The following is a 21,588-nucleotide window of genomic DNA, read 5'->3' as shown; positions in this document are numbered from 1 at the left end:
CTGCAATATTTTGAAAACAAATAAAATACTCTATGTCATAATACTGAAGGTGACTCAACATCAACTTCCTGCTCTTGCCTAAGGACCTTGCATTAGTAATGACTAACAAACCATTCGCAATGTCTAATCAAGCCAGAAAGTCTTGATTATGCCACAAGTAAGATGAACAACCTCTCCCTCTCACCTGCCCCACAATTCAGGAATAAAGAAGTCACCCAGGACACTGAAAGTTTACTAAACACACCCCTATGAGTGGTTCAAAGTACAGGGCTATCAAGAAGTAGATTCCTTAGAATGTAAGAGGAGTAGCTGGAGAAGAAGATGCATATACATCTTTCAAAGGAATCTAATTTTGACGAATTTGTTTTGAAATTCTGGTCTCTTACACTTATGATGAATCACAAACTGTATTATTATACGTAAGGCATTGTTCTAAGTTTTTTGCAAGCAAATTAACTCATTTAACAGTCCCATGGCATAGGTCTTATTATTATTCCCACTTTACAGATGAGGAAACTAAAGCACAGAAAAGTTGCCTCAGATCACTTAGCCCAGACTAGTAACTGGCAGAGCCTGGATTCAAAGCCAGATAGTACTAGCTCTCCAGAACTTATGCTTTTAAGTACCACGCTGCAAATACGACAAACATTAATGAAAAGTAGCGTTTCTTAAAATTTCTTTTCCCAGAACTTTCATGAAATCCCATTGCTTCAGTCATATTCATATAGATGGCTCCTACATCTTTAATGCTTCTCACAGGGTCAACACTAGTCTTTCTTCTCCACCAACTGGACACCAACACTTCACAAAACATGTCCTCATATTTTGAGTTGACTTTACTTTAAAATACAATTGCCCCTGTTCCTCAAATCAAACTTTAATGTAGACTTTTGTATTTCTAAGACTAAACTTTAGCAGTAGCCTACCAATTGGTTTTAATCAACTGCAACATTAGACATTGTATGTACCTTAAGAGCATCTTGCCTCACACCTTCTCTGGGGAAGTAGCTCTGTGACTCAGGGCTCCCTAAAGCCCACAGGAAAAATTCTCAAATCTTAATTGGGTTATTCAAGGTCCTCTGTTGTCAGGCATTACACAGCACACTGCACAGGTTCTGAAAGCATCACCACTACCATTCATACCCCTCCTCGCCCAGTCTTCTTTCAGTCCTTCAAACTTCTTCCTCTCCTCTCTCCAGGACCACCCTGCAGGCACCTTTCTCCCCGCCCTCCTTGCTTAGCTAACGCCTTACTCGTCCCTCCCCAATGTGAATGCCCCTTCCTCAAGAGGGCTTTGCTTACATATACAGTAGTTTCCTCTACTACTGTACCAGGTGCTCTCTCTTTGGTAAGATGATCCTATCACATTAGTAATTTAGTAATCCATTCAAAGTTAGTCCTGCTGCATGGCCTGTCTTTTCAGTACTTAGCAGGGTCATGCACTTTTCACCTCCACATATATCCCCAATGCACACACCCCAGCCTGTCTCCTCCTAGCCTCCACTATTTTTAGCCACTGAAATTCTACTCCATTTTCATGCTATACCTTTGCAAAGCTTTTCTCAATTCCTATCCCACTAGTAAAAGTCCTCCCCACCTGTGAACTGAAATTGCACTTGTTTTTGATTTCCTGGATGCTCACTGAAGATTGTCTTGTATTTGTTCTTTTACACTGAGTTTAATTCAGAATTTATCATTCTGCCCTAGAATACAGAAAAAGAGTTTTCCTTTTTTTTTCTTTTTTTGAGTGGGTATGTTCAATTTTGCAAGGTTGCTCAGCACAAGGATGGCATCATTCATCAGAAACTACCACCAGGTTAGACTGTGATTCTTTGATCTTGCAGACGTGTGGTTCTTAAAGTATTTGAGAACTAAAATATATGCACCCCTGACTCTTCTGCAGTTTTGTTTCCAAGGGAGTCTTTCATAAACATTAACATCTGAAATTCATATGCTTGATCTCATAAGTCCTAAACAATCCTTAATAAAATTCTGTCCACACTACTAAAATTTTTAGGTAGACTCAATGGAAAAGGTTGTCATGTATAATAAACACTATAATATCACTGTCACTAACTTTTTTTGTGGCTTCAATAAGCAAAACACGGGACAAGCGTGTATAAATGTGTTTGTTGAAGAAAAAGCAGTTTATAAAATCAAGGTTTGGTAAAAAAAATGATTTCTCTTCTTGTTTCCAAAGTAACTGTTTTATTCTCAGGGTGAAAACTGATTTAAAGTGTGCAGCTCTAAGTTATGAGCTCAGGCTTTGTCATTTTTGTGTACTGGCCTAGAAGCTGGAAACTAAAAAGATTATAAATATACTGATGAAAATCTGCTTCAGGCAAATAAATGCAAGAGTGGTAGCCAAGCCATTTCTTTTTTTTTCCCCCTCGAGTTCAGGTGTTCTCCTATGTCTTATAAGTAGCTAGAAGATTCTTCTGCCCAACTACTAGAACATACTGATGAGCCCAAACCCCCTGTAGATCACAATGCAGTTTAAGATGAAACTCTGGCCCATACATCTGAAGGCTTAGATTGGAATTCTGGCAATGCTACTTATCTGTATTCTACTCACTAGCATATACTGTGTCCCCAAGCACTGTGCTCATGTCCCGTTTTAGCAGATGCCTCACTGAACTCTACTCATTTGCCTACATCCTGACATTTCTCCCCATCAAGCTCTAAGTCTTGAAGGAATCACCTTGATTTTTTTGGTCTTTATATCCGTAGAGCTTAGCACTACCACCAAATACAACCAAAGTTTGTTGAGCTGAAAATGATTAAGAACTTATCTGTGAAAAGAATGATTGATTGATCTTGGTCAAGTCAGTCTCTCCGATCCTTAGTTTGTGCTTTTATAGATGATAGACTTTTTTTATAAGTTGGTAACATTTTGCAGCATTTTTATATTAAATGAGCTCTCGTATGAAATGGTGGAGTCATCCATTTGTATTAGGCACTTAGTAAAGGTTTTTTCCCAACTGAAAATAGAAATATTAATAAAATAAAAGAAGGAATAACAAAGTGGATCTTTAATAACATTTCTATGGTTTTAACTTTACCATTCTAGAGTCTTCTATCTGTGTAGTCCATGAACCAGCATTATAGCACCTCCTGCAAATCTGTTAGAAATGCAGAATTTCACGTCCCACCCCTAACCTATGGAATCAGAATCTGCATTGAAAAAAAATCCCCAGGCGATTCCTTTACACATTACAAATTGAGAACCACTGATTTAGAATACGGAAAACTAACAATGCTTACTTTAAAACTCTTTTATAGAACTACCTACCACTAACCCAAATTTTACCAGTATAGCAAAAGTACCATTTGATGTGTTACTTAGTTAAAAAAACAAAAACCGATCATCTTTGATGCATTATAAATGAAATTAAATTAAACTCTAGAGACAGCATACTTTAAAGATAACTGTGAAAGGTTTAGATTCAGACAGACCTGGTTTCAAATCCTGAATCCAATATTTATAATTATTAGCCTGCTAACCTTGGGCAAGTTACTAATCTGCTTGATGCTTACTTTCTTTATCTAGAAAATGGAGATAAAGATCTTCTCAATTAATTGTTGAAAGGATTAAAGGAGAAAGTGCTTGACAAAGGGAAGGGCTTATAGTAGGTACTTATAAAAAAAAGTCGTTCCCTACTCTTTCCTGGAAGTTTTGCCATTTTGTTCTAAGAATATATTTAACTTATGAAAATTTGTGTATAATATTGAGATAGGTTTATGAGAAAATAAACCTGGATCTCAAAGAGGAAACGACTGAATAACAAAAACAGGGAACCCATAGAAGGTTTTCCCTTAGATAGGGGAAGAACCCTAGAGAGGAGTCATTTTTAACGGGCTCCCAAATTTTTCAGGATAAAGCTCAAACTTCTTAGTTGATCACACAAAGGCCTTCTTTAGATGTCTTTAGTCTCATCTCCCCACCATTCCATCACTACTCATATGGTGCTGGGGGTGTCAGGCTCAGTAATCTCTCATATAATGCTACCTTTATCTTTCCTTTTCTTCTGTAAACTTAATTCCCACTCATCTACTAAAATTCAGGTTCTGAATTCAACCACTTCTCACCACTTCCCTTCCACCACCTTGGTTCACTGTTTCCCCTGAGTTATTGCAATTGCCCCCTAACTAACCTCCCTACTTTTAAAAAACTTACTCAGATTGTATCACTCCTCTGTTCAAAACCTACAAGTCCCTATATAATAGGGCTTCCGTGTTACCTTTCAGTGACTCTGTTCCAGTTGCAATGGCCTTCTTACTGTTCCTCAAATGTGCCTCAGCAACTCTGAATTAGCTGTTGTGTTATGCATGGAACATTCCTCCCCTTTTCCCCAGATATCTTCATGGCTCTCAGTTCATTCAGATCTTTGCTCAAAAATCATCAATTATAGAGGCCTACACTGGAGAAACTATCTAAAATGATCATTTCCCTCCTCCATCCCCCAGTCAGTCACTCTCTGGCCCTTAACTGGTTTACTTTTCTCTCTGATACATTGTGTACTTGTTTCTATTCTGTACTCTCATGATTTAGAATCGTGTCCTGCACATATTAAATATTCAATTTTTGTTGAGGGAATGAACGAACCTCTGGCTCCTTAAACATGTCTGCTCTACCCTCCTGACCACTGATTCACTTGTTCCTCCTCCACTTTCTCAGCACTTGGTGCCTGTCTCCCATAACATTTATTGTTATAATTATATGGGGAAAAAAATTGTTTTACCTTGACTCCATAATCTGAGTGGCCATTACAATGTCTAGTACAAAGTAGAGCATTTGATATTTGTTGAATGAATGATGTGGAAAGAGAACAATTCAATTGTCTCAAGGTGAATAATAAGACTGTTAAAAATCATCTGTCTCTTTGTCTGTTATAGCTAGATGAACTTCCTAGAGGAAAAGGCCAAGTATAAGTTCAGAGAACTTTCTAATATGCAACTCTTCAGATTTTCTTCAGTGTAACTTGAGTGTTTTAGATTTTAACTTAATAGCTTATAGAGTTTTAGTATGTAAATTTATAAAAGATTAGCTTTCTATAAGTTCATTTAGACTTCAGACATGTTCAAATAAAGCAATGACCTTTTGGTAAAATTTTAACCTAAACTTTTATCACCTCTTTACCTTATTGACATCAAAAGAAAATATTATTTTGGAAAACTCTATTGTTGCAGGATTTTTTTCATTTCACTGATGCTGCCTATATATGGTAGTCTATGGATATCATTTTTAAAGAATTAGCATCTTAATCTTTCACACAAATATTCCTCTTATGAGTCATAAAATTATTGTAGCAAGAGAGTAGCCAGAAGGATTTAGAAATCAGTAGGAAAGACAAAAATAATATTCCAACACTTATCAAGAGAAAAAACAAAACGGGCATTTATTTGGTTCTTAAATGTAAATAATTTAGTCTCTTTCTCATCCTTTCTACTCCAAAGCTGAGCAAAGTTTCCAAATAATCACTACAAATAATCACTGGAGAAAAGTTGAACATGGACACCTATATTTTTAAACACCACTATCTAATAACTCATTATACTAAGAAAGCTGGTGGCAAGGATACGTATCAAATTTTTTTCTTTATACTCTTTAGCAATATTCTCCTACTCTTCTAAGTTAGTCTGTTGGTTAAAATAACAGAAATAAGCTTATATCCTTTTCTTCTTCATTAGGTTCAGTATTTACAATAAAATCTTAGTAACTTTCGGAATTCAAATAACTTTACTTTCCCAAATGATTACTTAAGAGACTTCTAATAGATTTTTAAAAATATTTGTTATTCATGCTCTAAGATCAGGTCAAGGGACATCAACAATCTTGAGTTTCTATATATCTCCCTTTGCTTTAGAAGAAAACCCCTAAAGTAAAGCAAAGACAGAAAGGAATTACCTTGCCTGAAATAATAGGGCATATAACTAAATATATGAATACGGTACTGCCTAACACACTTGAGATTTAGATAATTATTTGGGATATCACAATTCTCAAATGGACACAATCTTAGGAAAATGTAACACTATAAAAAATACTGTTCTGAAGGTACTGAAAAACCAAGGAACTATATGTCCACTTTTCAACACGATTATTTTGGGCTTCTTTAATAAAGGAATGAAGAAATGAGTACTACTTTAAAAATAGTTATATATCGTACATGCCAATACCTTAAGTAATATATAAACACATGCCTCGATTCCAGAATAACTGAATTTAAAGTTCTGCTGATATATTTGGGGTGAGGGGTGTCTTGCTCTGGGAGTCATTTTAGAAGTGTAGCTGGGTAGAATCAGAATAAAGAATGATAATTTATCAGCCAACATCTATTGTTCCATTTGCCAAATGTTGCTGCCTTGCCCAGGTATTCTGAGTCTTAATATTATTTAGAAAATACTTTTAAGTTAAAAATCATGACTGGAATCAGTTAATATCAAGAGTGATCCAGGGGGACTTCCCTAGTGGTGCAGTGGTAAAGAGTCCACCTGCCAATGCAGGGGACACGGGTTCGATCCCTGGTCCAGGAAGATAAGATCCCACATGCTGCGTCACAACTAAGCCTGTGCGCCACAACTACTGAGCCTGCGCTCTAGAGCCCGCGAGACACAATTACTGAGCCTGCGTGCTGCAACTACTGAAGCCCATGCGCCTAGAGCCCGTGCTCCGCAACAAGAGAAGCTACCGCAATGAGAAGCCCGTGCACCGCAACTGAAGAACAGCCCCCGCTCGCCGCAACTAGAGAAAGCCCGTGTGCAGCAACGAAGATCCAACGCAGCCAAAAAAAAAAAAAAGACTGATCCCCAGTATAGAGGGAGCGAAAAGCTCTCGCCACCAGAGTAAAATAGAGGTCATTAGCTGCTCTGACACGAGTGGCATGTTTCATCAAGCAGCAAAGTCATGAAGCCATCAAGATTTAAAAATGCCACGTGTAGGGCATCACAGGGTTTAACAAAGACTTCAGAAGAACTCCTATATACTGAAGATATGATAATTGCAAGCTATGTCATCTGCAACTTGATTGGACATTTTCATTGAATTATTTTTTCTATTTCACAAATAAATATTTTTATCTTCATAATCCCTATATATTGTTTACTGATAACTTTTATTAAAATGAAATGGACTGGTCCATATTTTTAAACAGGAAAAATGGTTCTTGTTTCCATATTACTAACCATTTTTTCAGGAACTTAATCAACAAATAAATCAAGATACAAACTAAATAACACAAACAGAGTTTCTTAAGGATTAGTTATATTCATTTGGATTATGCTTTTGCTTTTTACTATTTTCCCTTTTCCTGTGGCCATCTTTTCTTAATTTACCAAAATTTGCAGATGAGAAAAAAGCAAGCAGTAATTTTGGTTTAAAAAAGATTATTTGGGATAAGAGATTGAGAGTAATAAAGTACACTGCCTCTGTCTCATACTTCATTCATTGCTTTGACTTTGGGCTTTATTACAGTTTTATTCCTGTTTGGTATACTTAAGTGTTGTTCTATATATTACGATTTCAGATTGACAAACAATTTCCATCTTACAATAATAAAAAACTTTAAGAATCAGAAAAGGTTTGACCCATGAGAAGAAAACCATATTTATATTTAACACTCTTGTCAACACTCTCACGCTTGGAGAATCTATGTGAATCTAAAAGCCAGAAGACAACGCATGACTTGCGTAAGAACCAATGATGCATATTTTATGATAAAAAGCTTACAGAGGGCTTCCCTGGTGGCGCAGTGGTTGATAATCTGCCTGCCAATGCAGGGGGCACGAGTTCAAGCCCTGGTCTGGGAAGATCCCACATGCTGCGGAGCAACTAGGCCCGTGAGCCACAACTACTGAGCCTGCGCATCTGGAGCCTGTCCTCCGCAACAAGAGAGGCCGCGATAATGAGAGGCCCGCGCACCGCGATGAAGAGTGGCCCCCACTTGCCGCAACTAGAGAGGGCCCTCGCACAGAAACGAAGACCCAACACAGCCATAAATAAATAAATAAATAAATAAATAAATAAATAAATAAATAAATAAATAAATAAATAAGTAAGTAAAATCTTACAGAGATAAACATAATGCTAAAAAATAGTGTGGTAACAGATTTAAAAACTTATTTTAAATGAAGTAACAGTAATTACCAGGTAATGTAAACTGATTACACTGTAAAATATCAGATCAGATCACATTTACTTTTATATATTCAGTATATTATACCAAGCACTGTATATTGTTAATACTAATTTCTATGTACCCATCACTTTATATAGATTGTGTCATTTAACCTTCACAATAGCCCTATAAATTCAGCGTTACTATTATTATTGTCACCCCATTTTCCAAGTGAAGAAATGAGGCACAGGTAGATATACTCACTTATCCAAGATCTCATAGTCAGTAAAGTGACAGAGCTGAGATTCAAACCCATGTCCACCTGACCCCAGAGCCCTTGATCTTAACTCCTATTCTAAATTCCTTCTCAGTTCACTCCAAAGGTGAAAAGTAGAACTTAGAAGTTTGTGAACTACAACACATGAAGTAGGAATTATCAACTCCTAAAACCTGTGGTCAGCTTTGCAACTTCCCACACATCCTTACCTCTTCTGTGCTTTTTTAAAGTTAAAAACCTCATATCAACTTTCTACCTGTTATTTTTACATTTCACATCTGTTCTATGTCATATTTTCCTTGGTAACAATCTCTCTTTCCCATTTGGTCTTTGGTCCTCTGACACAGATTACACAGAGCAGAAGTAATATGGCAGGCAAATATCAAGGAAGCTCTGTACTACCCACTCTGCTTGCTTCTGAATATTTTCCCCACTGCAATGGAGGTGCTTAGCAAATTCTTCCAACACGCATCACCTTCCATGATCAAGAGGGCATTTTCTGTGCTTGCTTCAGCAGCACATATACTAAAATTGGAACGATACAGAGAAGATTAGCATGGCCCCTGCGCAAGGATGACACGCAAATTCGTGAAGCGTTCCACATTTTTTAGAGAAAGCCCTCGCACAGAAACAAAGACCCAACACAGCCATAAATAAATAAATTTAAAAAAAAAACCCTATTTGCAAATTCTTCACATCTTGTGAAGATGAATTAAAACCAGAACATCAACTTTAAAAAAAAAGAAAGAGGGCATTTTCTCCACCCATCTTGACATATTTCCTAGGAATTCCATGCAGGTTTTCATAATGGGGAAATCAGAAAGTGCTGCATTGGTAGATTTGGGCATTAGTCAAAAATAAATGCCAGACTTAAAACATGAAAATAATAAATCCCTTAAAATGTACCTGTAACAAGACATCTGACTTTGGATTGTTATCAAAGGTAAATTTTTAAAAAGCAGACACCTGGGTTCATTGATTTTGTGTAATTTAAATCAAGGTTTACACAATTTTTAATGGTCCTAAACAGTCACCAGTCCTTTGGCACCAAGTTATTTCTGGATTATCACAGAGTATATTTTCCTGACTTTAGTGCTGCTTTAAGATTCAGCAATCTTGTGGGTCACTGTTAACAAGCTACTAATAAAAAACTTAACATTTTCATATAAATAGAGCTGGTTAAAGGAGAATTACCACTTTTCTCTCCCCAAGTCCTTATCTTCTAACGTCTAAAACAAAAACCACTACTGTTTACCCAACTCTTAGTATGCAGAAGAACTCTTTTATATAGATCCCAAGCATGCATCAAAAGGCTACTAATGTGCTATAAGCATAATACATTTTTAATATAACTTGTAAAGGGCAATCATCAAGTAATTTAACAGAATAGGGTTTGTGTACACTTTTATATGTGTATATATTATATATTTTAATGTAAAGTAAAATAGAACTATTATCTTACTAAATTATGCAAATTTCCTTTTATTTTATAATTTTCTTTTCCTCACTTTTCAAATTCCTTTCACAAAGTTCACTGTCTTACCAATTAAATGGACAGTTAAAGAACATAAATTTCTTCCTAGGATCAAGTAAGGAACCCTTTCCAGGTGCAGCTTTGTTTTAAGTGATTTCTCAATTACATATATTTAGAAATTTGGCCAATTACAAATCACACATCTCCAGTCTAGCAATGAAATTCATCATTTCAACCTCATATTTTGAAAAAGGACTTATAAAAAGCAAAGGTAAACTAATCATTTTTGCTAAACCAAATTTGAGTGAAAGAAATTGGATTTCATAAAATCTTAGAACTGGAGGAAATCTTAAAATATTCAGTTCCATTAAAAATTATGCAGAAAACTGGAGAGTCTAGAGGAAATACAGTATTTTAAAGGAAAGTGGCCTGATTAGAAATAATTAGAACAGAACACAAAGCTGGACTCAAATATTTGAATGAGGAGAGTTTTTTAAAAAGACTAACAGGGGGCTTCCCTGGTGGTGCAGTGGTTGAGAGTCTGCTTGCCAATGCAGGGGACACGGGTTCAAGCCCTGGTCTGGGAAGATCCCACATGCCGCGGAGCAACTGGACCCGTGAGCCACAACTACTGAGCCTGCGTGTCTGGAGCCTGTGCTCCGCAACAAGAGAGGCCGCGATAGTGAGAGGCCGCGATAGTGAGAGGCCCGCGCACCGCAATGAAGAGTGGCCCCCGCTCGCCGCAGCTAGAGAAAGCCCTCGCACAGAAACGAAGACCCAACACAGCCAAAAATATATAAATAAATAAATAAATTATTTTAAAAAAGACTAACACTAGAAAGTTCTTGTTAAAATAATTAATGATAAAAATGTAAATCAAGCTGCATTTAGCTTGATTTAACCCAGTAAAGTGCTTCAAAAGAGCTGTGCAGCTTCCTCTTTTATCTAAAGGCTTCAGATTACCAGGTTCAGAAGGCATTCCCTTTAGGGTGAAAACTGTCTGTAGATACCCTGCTTAACTGGAAACAGGCTTGCTGCTTTGTTACAGTAAATACCCTGGAAATTTATTTAAATACCCTCACAATTCTTGCTCACTGGCTCCAGGCTCTAAAAACTCAGAAGATTATTTTCCAAGCACAGAGGAGCATCAGTTTTGCTGCTTTTCTCAAGGAGAAATCCCTGAGAGATAAGATCATTTTCTCTTAAAGCTATTTGAGAAATCATGCTGTGTAACCTCAGTGGAGAATGCACAGCCGCCAAACTCCACGGGTTTGTTCCAGATGGATAAGGAGAAGACCCTGGGTTGAACCCTTATTAAAATGACATTATGGCTATAACTTTATGTGAACATGAGGTTATCAAGATTATAGTTCCCATGACATTCATTCCCAAGCATTTCAACACCACGTAGAAGTCTTCTATTTGTTTTTAAATAGTCACTCAATGTTTCTCAGATGTGAAGTGAGACTAATAACAGCACCTAACTTAAATGACCATTATGAGAATTAAATGAGATTGTACAAAATGACCTCATCAGGAAGCCTGCCATATAAACAGGGCTTCCTTTTATTATTTAATACCTTCTACTACCATTTAAACATGCTCAAGTATCTTTGGGGGTGGCTTTTCCCATTTCAAGTCCTCCCTCCAACTCTCTCCGTCTCAGCCTCTCTTCATACAATGCCGCCCCCCACCCCCCCCCACTACAATTGTGCTTCTTGCCACTTTACTCAAACTGTTCCTGCCAGTCACCTCTTTAATTAATATACAGCACTAAGCATGTCTATTAATTTATATGCAGTATATAAAAACACATTTCATATTTTACAAAACACAGCTGAAATAAGATACACAAATATTCTAAAATCCATTAAAACCAATTTGATATATACTTTTGGCTTTAAACATAAATCTGAACACAAATTCTCCCCATTTCCTTAGAACATTACTATTAGAAAATTTAATAGGAAAAACACTGCACTGCACTGCACTGCTCTAAAAGAATCATTATCAACCTTATAGATGCAAAATGCCTAATCTTTCAAAATAAAATTTAAATTAATGAGTTATTTGTTACTAATTTCCCAGGTACAGTTTTTGATGGATTATGACAAAATGAAAAATGTGCATCATCTTCTTCAGATTATAAATACGAAGCAGCTTTCAGAACTTTTATTTGGAAATTTGATAATTAAAAAAACGGTTGTCAAGTAAAAATATCAGTCAATAAATACTTGCATAATTTTTTGCTTTTGAAAAAATTTTAACTCAAGTGTCACATATAAAACAGGTTCTGAGGATAAGTAAATGTACTGACATTAAAATTAGCTAAAATGGAAGATTATATAAACTCTTCAAGAGTTTATATAAAGAAACTTTATGACAAGAGAAGCTCAGTCACGAATCTTCCCTTGACTTTCATTTTCTTGAATCCTTTCAAGTGTTCAACCCACCAAAGGCAAGAACACAGAGTTAATGGAACAGCAAAAACATTCTAACACATTGTCATCATCTTTAGGGGCAGAAGGACATTTCAAATTTTGTGACCTTTCCTGGTCAAGGAATCCTTTTGACAATGAATTGTACCACCCTCTCCAACTCTACCAGTCCCTTTCCAAAGGCTGCTGTTTAAGAAAATCTACAGTGCAGCTTCCAATAGTATCATGTTGATCAGTTTGTTGGGTATGAAAGATGGATGGGCTGTGAAGGAGGAAGCCATTAAGGCCACTAGGGCTGCCAATTACAGTTGCCATCTGTGCCCTGACCCAGGACACTCAGTAAAGGGGATAAAGTGTGTTTGTGTGTGTTTGGGGGGTGGGGAGGGGAATGGTCAGAAATCCAGCCCAAATGCTCCAATCCCTGATGCCAGGCATAGGGTTGCATCTTCCCAGAGAAAGGGGTACCTTTTCCTAATATGCATAAAGATGCATAATGGGTAGCTATGGCCTTGGGCCCATGTAAAAGCCAGACAATATCTAACTGACGTAGGGAAGAAGGAACTAAACATTTACTTAGTATCTACTCTGTACTAGAACTGTAATATAAAAGCTTTATATGTATTATATGATTTCCTTTAATATCTTCCTCTCTATAATAAGGGGCATGACCACTCCCCATTATATAGATGAGAAAAACAGCAGATTTAAGTAAACTGCCAAATAGGAAACAGAAAAAAAAATTTATACTCAGGTTTATCTTCTGTGAAAAAGGTGGAAATGTGTTAAATAACATGTACCAGCCCTAAGAAAGATGCTTTGGGGTTTATAAGTTGCTACCTTCCAGTTATTCTCAAGGTTGTTCTCAAGAACAAACATTCACTTTAAGAGGTGAGTTAAGAACACCACAGCTTGGCTTCCCATCCAAACCACAAAAGGAAGAGGGAAACTTCAACTCTAAGAGACACAAGAAAGTGGCACAATAAAACACAAGCATGTCAAAGTTAACCCAACTAGGAATTTGAGATATTCACTTCAGAACTGAAACTTTAAAATCTGTTGGCTTTCAGGTTATTTGAAATAAGTTTCCCTTATGAAAGTGGATAGAAAATAACCATCACCCATGCTCCAGTTTCCTTAAAAGAATAACTACTATTTTTCACAGAAAGTTTTACCAGTGCACAAGCATGACTTGGTGTGCTCTAATTACAGCATTTCACTCACCTGAGGCCGAATTCATCATGTTCTGCTGCACTGGTGGAGTTGTAGGGGATGTAACGTTCATCTGGGAGAGCATGGCCTTCCTGGGGTCCTGCCACGTTGTTGTTTGATCTATGTGACTGAGACAAAACATCCACTGCATTAGATAACAAACACGAGGCCCTAAAAACAACCACCTCACTTATCAAAATAGGGTAGCTCTATGAAGTAGTAGGCAAAGGATTCTAAATTAGCTCTGTACAAGCATACAGTCTTGTCACCTCACTGCTCTCACCCTTCCTCTGCAACCTTTTTTCATCCTTATATCACTGAACTTTCCCCTCTTAGATCTTGCAAGTGCAAAATTTGAAAAAGTTATGTCTGGAGTTTTAAGTGAAGGGAAATCATTTTCACCTAGCAGACAATTATTATCTGCTTCTAATTTAAAGATAAAATGTGATTTATAAATTAATCGTCTATAACAGTAGTCATATGAGCAAAACCCAAGATTCATAAGGGAATCACCCACTTTTTTCCTCCTAGAGCTATAAATGCCAATTAACATATAATTTTAAGACCTAAAACCCTTTACACTGAACAAATAAAACATGAAAAGATGAAGTCTTATTATAGTACATACTCCAAAGCCAAAACAGAATTACAAACTTTAAGTTTTGATTGTTTCCTGTGACTGTTGAAGGCCTTTGTTATTTGCTAAACAAAACATTTAAACATTTTCTACATACTGTTAACGTACTGCAAAATATCTTACATATATGCATATAGATGTCTTCATCTATAAAACTGGGCATGAAAACAGCTAAAAATTATATGAAATATGAGACTACAAGGCATCTTGCACAGTATTTGGCATATGAGCATTCAAAAAATATAGTTTTCTTCTTCCAGCAAAGAGTAATTGTTTCCCTGAAACAAAAACTAAAAATATTATACCCATGAAAACACTTGAAAATTTATCTTGAAGAAATAGCCAGGGAAGTACTCAAAGATTTATGCAAAGTTCTCTTCTGTATAATTAATAAAAGCAAAAATCTAAAAGCAGATAACATCTAACGAGAGGGACTAATTAAATCTTGTTACATATAACGTACTATATTGCAGCTATTGAAAATATTTTAGAATAATATTTAATAGCATAGAAAATATTCATAATACAGCTTTTTAAAGTAGATTGTAAAACAACTGAGGCTAATTGTTTAAACGTGTGTGTACCGAAAACATATGGGAAGGATAGACATCAAAATGATTTAAGTGTTTAGATGGCAAAATTACAGAACTGTTAAATAATAGGAAAACCTAGAAAGACAATCATGAACTTATTATCTTTGAAATGGGGGAGGGAGGGCATTAGAAATAAGTTATTAAAAAAAAAAGCCTCAAATCATTTTCTCTATGGCTGTTTAAATTTCAAATCTGATTTCTCTCTTCCTGAATCATCCCATGATAAATACCCATGTAAATAGTAAAGGAAATGACATCCTATTGTTAATTTTCCTGAAATGGAACCAGAATGCTCTCTCATCAATAATGTTATCAAAAAATAATAATAATAATAATAATGTTATCATATCAATAACACAGTAAAAAAAGGATCTTAGACTCTGGCTAGAATGGACCTTAAATATTATCTACTGGAGATGGGAGAATTCTTTTTCCTAAGCAAGCAGAAAGAAGATGAAAACAGGGGGGTAAAAAATGTGGAAGATTTGTACACTTGGGAATGACAATGGTACTACCTGACAATTGAAGGCTATTACAGACCAACTAAAAATGCTAAGAGAGAATATTTATTTAGTAGAGTATATAGTCTCTCAAATATCACCTTATCAGCACTTCTTTACCAGTCATATATGTTTTTTAGCAGTTGCAGTAGCACTGCTCAGGTCTAGACAATACAGGCAAAACCTTGTTCAAGTCTGGCTATGTGAACACCTCATTCAAAAAGATCACATCCTTACCAAGCGCAGTTAAGAGTTTATTCCTTTTCCATCCTCCATGTGAGCCACTGAACAAATTAAACCATAAAATGTTTCCTAGATATTCAGTGCTTCTCATGCTTACAGATATAAAGCAATACACATGATAATTAATACAGCCATACTGAAGGAAAGAAACTTGAAACCTGTAAGACAACCAAAATTTAGGGAAATGTTTCTGTTTCTCACTGCCTGTTATAATGTTAAGAAACCAGGAAAAATGGCCAGTGATTCATTATTACTGGCTCTTAAATATGAATGAAATGTGTGCCACCTGCCTGCTCCTTGTCGCCAGTACTTCTTAAAGTCTGTTACCTTTGTGAGGGGTAAAAGAGAAGAGAGAAGCAAGTTCTGGATTCTGACTGTTGAAGGTTTTCTAAATATCTAACAGTTAGGCTTCTCTGAAAACTCACCAATTATGTAAATCATATTAATCCATTTATAACTAGACTGCAGTCCACTTGAAGGTTTAGGAAGACCTTATTCTGATGACTAAATGACCATATTCTGATAACAAGCACATGAATCTTCCCAAATAGCGGAGCCAATCCGTCGTAAGTCTGTTCTTAAGGCTTCTTTCTCCTTTAAATAAATTAGGGTTTTGAATATAATGCAGAGAATGTATAGTTTTACTGCTCTCAAAAAAGTGATTATTTTGCTGAAATACTACTAAGTGTACAAATGCTAAAATTTCTTCTCCTGAAAAGGCTTCTGTTGAACCTCAGTAAGTTAGTTTAGAGCCCTATAAAGCTATCCTATGTTACTTCAGCTAATGTTCCACTTACTCAAAAAAGATCTACATTTTTTTAAGGAATAAATATGCCATTATCTAAATTGTCCCAACTATAAAAGCATGCAACCATTTAGATGCTAAAGGGAATGTGAAATAAAATTAACTTCAGAGTTTTTGTCTTCACTTATTCTATAAGATTAAATCATGAATACTGTTTTATCCTAAAAAGTCAATTTGTAGAAGTATACCCCAAAATATCCAGTCTTCCTTTTTATCATAAGAATAAAAATCTTTATAAAAACATTTCATATGACAAAGAACTATTTTTGCTTAGACCAAATAAATAGTTTGCTAGGCCTACTCTTCCCCCAGATATTTGCATGGGACTTTCCCTCATCTCCTGGTCTTTGCTCAAATGTCTTACTCTTAGTGAGGCCTTCTGTGGCCATGTCATCTAAAATCCACCTTATTTAAACTTCTACTCCCTCTTCTTTGCTTTATTTTTGTTTGATAATCTTTTATCATTATCTGACACATAATTTACTTATTTTGTTTATCTATTTCCTCAAGCTAACAAGCTCCAGGGAAAAAGGGACTTTTATCCATTTTATTAACTACTGTATCTTCAATGATTAATAAAGTGCTTGATAAATATTTGTCAATGAATTAATGAAAAGAAAGCTTCTTTCTTTTTGCCCTAAGAACATCAAACTTTCTCCCAAAGTCCTTGTTGCCTTACTGACTTTATCAATACCCACCTTCTTTTCCAAAAATGTAATTGCAGGTAAGGATTATAGACCCACTAGAAATAGTAATAAGGAGATTATTGGTGACACTGGCAAGAGCAGCTTCAGTGGCATGATGGGGGTACAGTGCATACGAGGTAAGAAAACAGACAAATTTAGTTGTGTACAAAACCACAAATGGATGGATATGAATTTTTGTTTTTTTCAGGAGGAAGAAACTCAAGTGTTTAAATGTGAATGAAAACAGAGTAGCTGAACATGTGCTAAAGGATCAATGAAGAGTTACAGTCATCCATTAGAGAGTGAGAAGGAACAGAATGTAGACACTGCTTCCACTGTAAGGTGAGGAAGAAAGGATAGGGTAGAAGCAAATAATTTCACTGTTTGGTCAAAGTTGATCGCATTCTGGTGTGAGGACTTCTACTCTCTTATCGAGAGATATAGCATTAAGAGGATTAAGGAGGCTGGCATTATTGGTACGTCCACTATGCAAAACTGAGGGACTTGCACAAGGTCACATACCCAGTACACAACAAGACTACATCTGGTACCCAGGAATTCTGAAAACAATTTCTGTACTAGACATACACCTGAAAAGGACAATATTAAAAAATGTAAATTCTTTGTAATATACATTGAATAACAAATACATTGCATAAATACTAAAGAGGGAGTATAATAAAAAGGCATGGTATTGAAGATTCAATAAAAGAATTTACAAAATATTACAAAACAGAGTTTCTATTACTACTAGAGTATAAGCTTCTTGAAGAAGGTATACCTGGGAGAGTGCCTGGTACATAGTAGGGCTCAATAAATAGTAACCGAAATGAATATTAAAGCAGTGTGCATTATTTAAGAATGCAGGTGATTAAGAGTTCACATAAATGCTAACCTGAGAACGGGCTGAAAAGAATTTTCACTTAAACTACAGATTCTAAAAGGTCAAATTATAAATACCAGAATCAAAATATACAAACCAAGGAGATAAAATTAAGCAAAACTCATAAAACAGTATTTTCAGAGTTAAAAATATGAGTGGTTATATATAACATAGAAAATAATTTAAAATTTAGTTTATCTTGTTCCTAAGAATAGTCTAGCTGCTGAACTTACTACAGGAAAATAGTACGTGTGAAATTCTCCAGCCCCTTCAAGATATGTAAATAAATTATTCTTTCCTATTACTTTGGAAAAGAAAAGGTAATTGGATTTATGACCAAGATAAGCCCTATGATCTTACTCTGGAGCAGCTAAGACTGGGAAACAATGAACCTTTCAAAGTTTAGACTGATGAAACATAAGCAGCTGTACTTTGACCAAGGTCCATGTCCAGCAGCAGTCTCTCCTGCGTATACAGAGTCACCTCTCCTGTTGGCTTTTGTCTTTTACTTTATACTGCAGAATTTGGCCTTACATATTGGATGACTTAGCAGAATCCATGCAGAACCAAAAAAGGGGCAGAAATCCAAAGTGAATCATTAGTAAACTGACTTTTTGCATAATCCCACAAAAGTTATTTGAGGCTACAGTATATAGAAATATTTGAAGCGCTTTATATCCTCCTGTGAGATGTGAACCTTATGAAACTCAAACGTGGGCAGGGAATATAAGGAATTCTGATCTTATAAAGAATAACAATATTACTGTCACATCTTCAAATTACGGGGAAAACCATAAGATCATGAAATGCTACCTGAAGAAGCTACAATGGGGAGACCCAAAGATGTCATCTCCCCAGGACCAGTGTTCAACAGGAAGATGATACCATGCCATTGTTTCATGAGTCTCTCACAAAGGTTGAACAAAATAATCACTTACTACAATTTATTTTTATTTTTTTTATTTTTTATTTTTTTTTAATTTTTATTTATTTTTGGCTGTGTTGGGTCTCGTTTCTGTGCGAGGGCTTTCTCCAGTTGTGGCAAGCAGGGGCCGCTCTTCATCGCGGTGCGCGGGCCTCTCATTATCGCGGCCTCTCTTGTTGCGGAGCACAGGCTCCAGACGCACAGGCTCAGTAATTGTGGCTCACGGGCCCAGTTGCTCCGCGGCATGTGGGATCTTCCCAGACCAGGGCTCGAACCCGTGTCCCCTGCATTGGCAGGCAGATTCTCAACCACTGCGCCACCAGGGAAGCCCTATTTTTATTTTTTAAAAATTTATTTATTTATTTTTGGCCACGCTGGGTCTTCATTGCTGAGCGTGGGCTTTCTCTAGTTGCGGCGAACGGGGGCTACTCTTCGTTGCAGTGAGCAGGCTTCTCATTGCGGTGGCTTCTCTTGTTACGGAGCACGGGCTCTAGGCGCGCCGGCTTCAGTAGTCGTGGCACGCGGGCTCAGTAGTTGTGGCTCGCGGGCTCTAGAGAGCAGGCTCAGTAGTTGTGGCGCACGGGCTTAGCTGCTCTGTGGCATGTGGGATCTTCCCCGACCAGGGCACGAACCTGTGTCCCCTTCATTGGCAAGCGGACTCTTAACCACTGTGCCACCAGGGAAGTCCCTTCCTACAATTTATTAAGATTAAGTGATATGCCCAAGGGCAGCCGAATAGTATGCAGCAGAAATGGGATTTAAACTCAGGAATGAGAATTGATACAAAAATCTGCACTCTTTCTACTATATCAGACTTCCTTTTATGCTGTGAGAGAATTTTGGATGTTGTTTAGATTTCTTAAGACTAACCTCTACATCACTACTTACCCGCCTCTAATCCCTACAACAATTAAGTACAAGGAGACAAAAATCTCCTCTGCAACAACACTCCGTAGACCAAACACCCAGTCACACATAGCCAGGATTAAAATAAATGTTTTTTACCTTCTGGCTCAGTGTTCTTTTCGCTTTACCTTATTGGTCTCTAAAGAGGAAAAGATTTTCTAAAATGATAATCTGCCATTAGCAGAATAAAATTTTTTCAGGGAATATAATTCAAAAAGAGAATCAGAATCCTTTTAAATGCTTCCTTGTTTAATTCGCCAACTATTAAGACTATTCCAAGACTAGCAAATGAGCTCTACCATCAGAACAGAAAGTTGTCTTTATTATAAAAATGCACAATCATTAGAGATGTTAATGATCGGTTACCTGATGGCATTGGTAAAGAGACAAATTGGTTATGGGGGTATTATGCCTACCATTTCTACTCATTTAAATTGGTGGACTGCAGCTCTGAAGTTACACTGGTTTTTCTCCTTCCTACTTCGTTTCTTACTTTAGAAACAAGATTCTTGGCACCGGTATAAATTAATATACAGATATGATAATCTGCAAGTTGCTTCCCTATCTAGGCATTGTCTTCTTGTTATAATGTAGTGTCTAATCTCCTAAGAAAGTAATTCCTCAGAATCTACTAAAAGTAACTCTCCCTATTATTTACTTCAACAGATATTGTCACAATGGCACATAAACGTTTTAACAAAGCAGTGAACCCACTTTGGATGTGGGTCATGGAGAGATGGCTTAGACAATGTATTACTTAAAAAAAAAATCCTTTATGCAAATCAAGTGTTATCAACACTATAATCAACAGCTATATAAGCTTAATGTGAATATCTGATTCTTTTGAAATATCTGCTACATTTCTTGAGACTACTGTTCTTCCTCAGGTAATCTTTTCCCCAACTGGCCCATAAAACACCTAATTTCTACCTAACCTTTTCAAGACCCAGATTCCTCCTTTCAGAAGTCTGTGGAATAGTAAGAAAGCAGACATGGATTCAAATCCCAGTCTCAAATTTGCCAACGATAAACTGGGTTGTACAGGCAGGTCATTTAAACAAACGGTTTTATCTTCGTTAAAATAAGACTGATTTATTTACTTACTTGCCAGGGTTTTGAGAATTCAATTCAATAGCATACATAAAAGCAACTAGTACTGTGGCTCCCAGTACACAAAAGGCTCTCAAATATTTCTCCGGACTTCATTCCTGTGCTAGTCAAATAGTATTTAAAATAGGAAAAACTTCATGGTAGACAGGTTAAGTCAAGAAAATGTTTAAGAATGAGATGACTTCAGTTAAGTGAGAATGACAGGTCCGGGGCTTTAAGAGCTCTGAAAAAGAGTCTGGTTTCCCCTGATAGATGATGAAGAGATGCAGTAGACACTACAGGTTTCAGGGTAGGAAACAATGTTTCTGGACCATTAGTTCAACTTGCACAAGGCCATCAGTTTAGAATAAGAAGGAACCATGCAAGTACGACCATACTGGCTCCTAGGAAAAGAGCAGCAAAATAATTTGGGAGTAAAAGAATAATCTCATTCATATAACCAAATGTCTTAAAATATTCATTGTGAAAAATCACTCCATACAAATTTTTTTTTTTACTTAAGCCATAAAATGGTCAACTCTACCCATCTAAACCAAGGCAAAGAAAAAGCTACACTTCTTATGAACCAGGCAACAAAGCACATCCCAACAAATGCTAAGATGCTCTTCAAATTCTTTGTTGTATGTTTCATCTATCAAATACTAAATCCATAACCCTTACTTAAGGGACACAGAGCAACATAATGGGAAATGAGTTTTATAGTGATAGAAAACTACTGATGACTTTATCCTCAAAATTTAGGATAACCTTATGCTACTCATTAGTGAAAGTATTAGAGAATTAAG

The 21,588-nt window shown here is 36.4% G+C and overlaps 1 protein-coding gene across 12 annotated transcripts in view; it reads right to left on the bottom strand.

The window, feature by feature from the left end:
* YAP1 (Yes1 associated transcriptional regulator) overlaps window positions 1–21,588 on the bottom strand; it is a 108,452-nt gene that overhangs the window by 44,806 nt on the left and 42,058 nt on the right. For all 12 annotated transcript variants that reach the window (XM_082339963.1, XM_082339954.1, XM_082339952.1 and 9 more), the window contains exon 3: window positions 13,528–13,643. In XM_082339963.1, coding sequence (XP_082196089.1) covers window positions 13,528–13,643 — 116 coding nt within the window. The remainder of the gene's footprint in view (window positions 1–13,527; window positions 13,644–21,588) is intronic.

This window comes from Balaenoptera borealis (assembly GCF_965194805.1).
Source record: "Balaenoptera borealis genome assembly, chromosome: 11".
Taxonomy (NCBI): domain Eukaryota; kingdom Metazoa; phylum Chordata; class Mammalia; order Artiodactyla; family Balaenopteridae; genus Balaenoptera; species Balaenoptera borealis.
The sequence above is the reverse complement of the archived record's forward strand: the minus strand, read 5'-3'. Positions and strand labels throughout refer to the sequence as shown.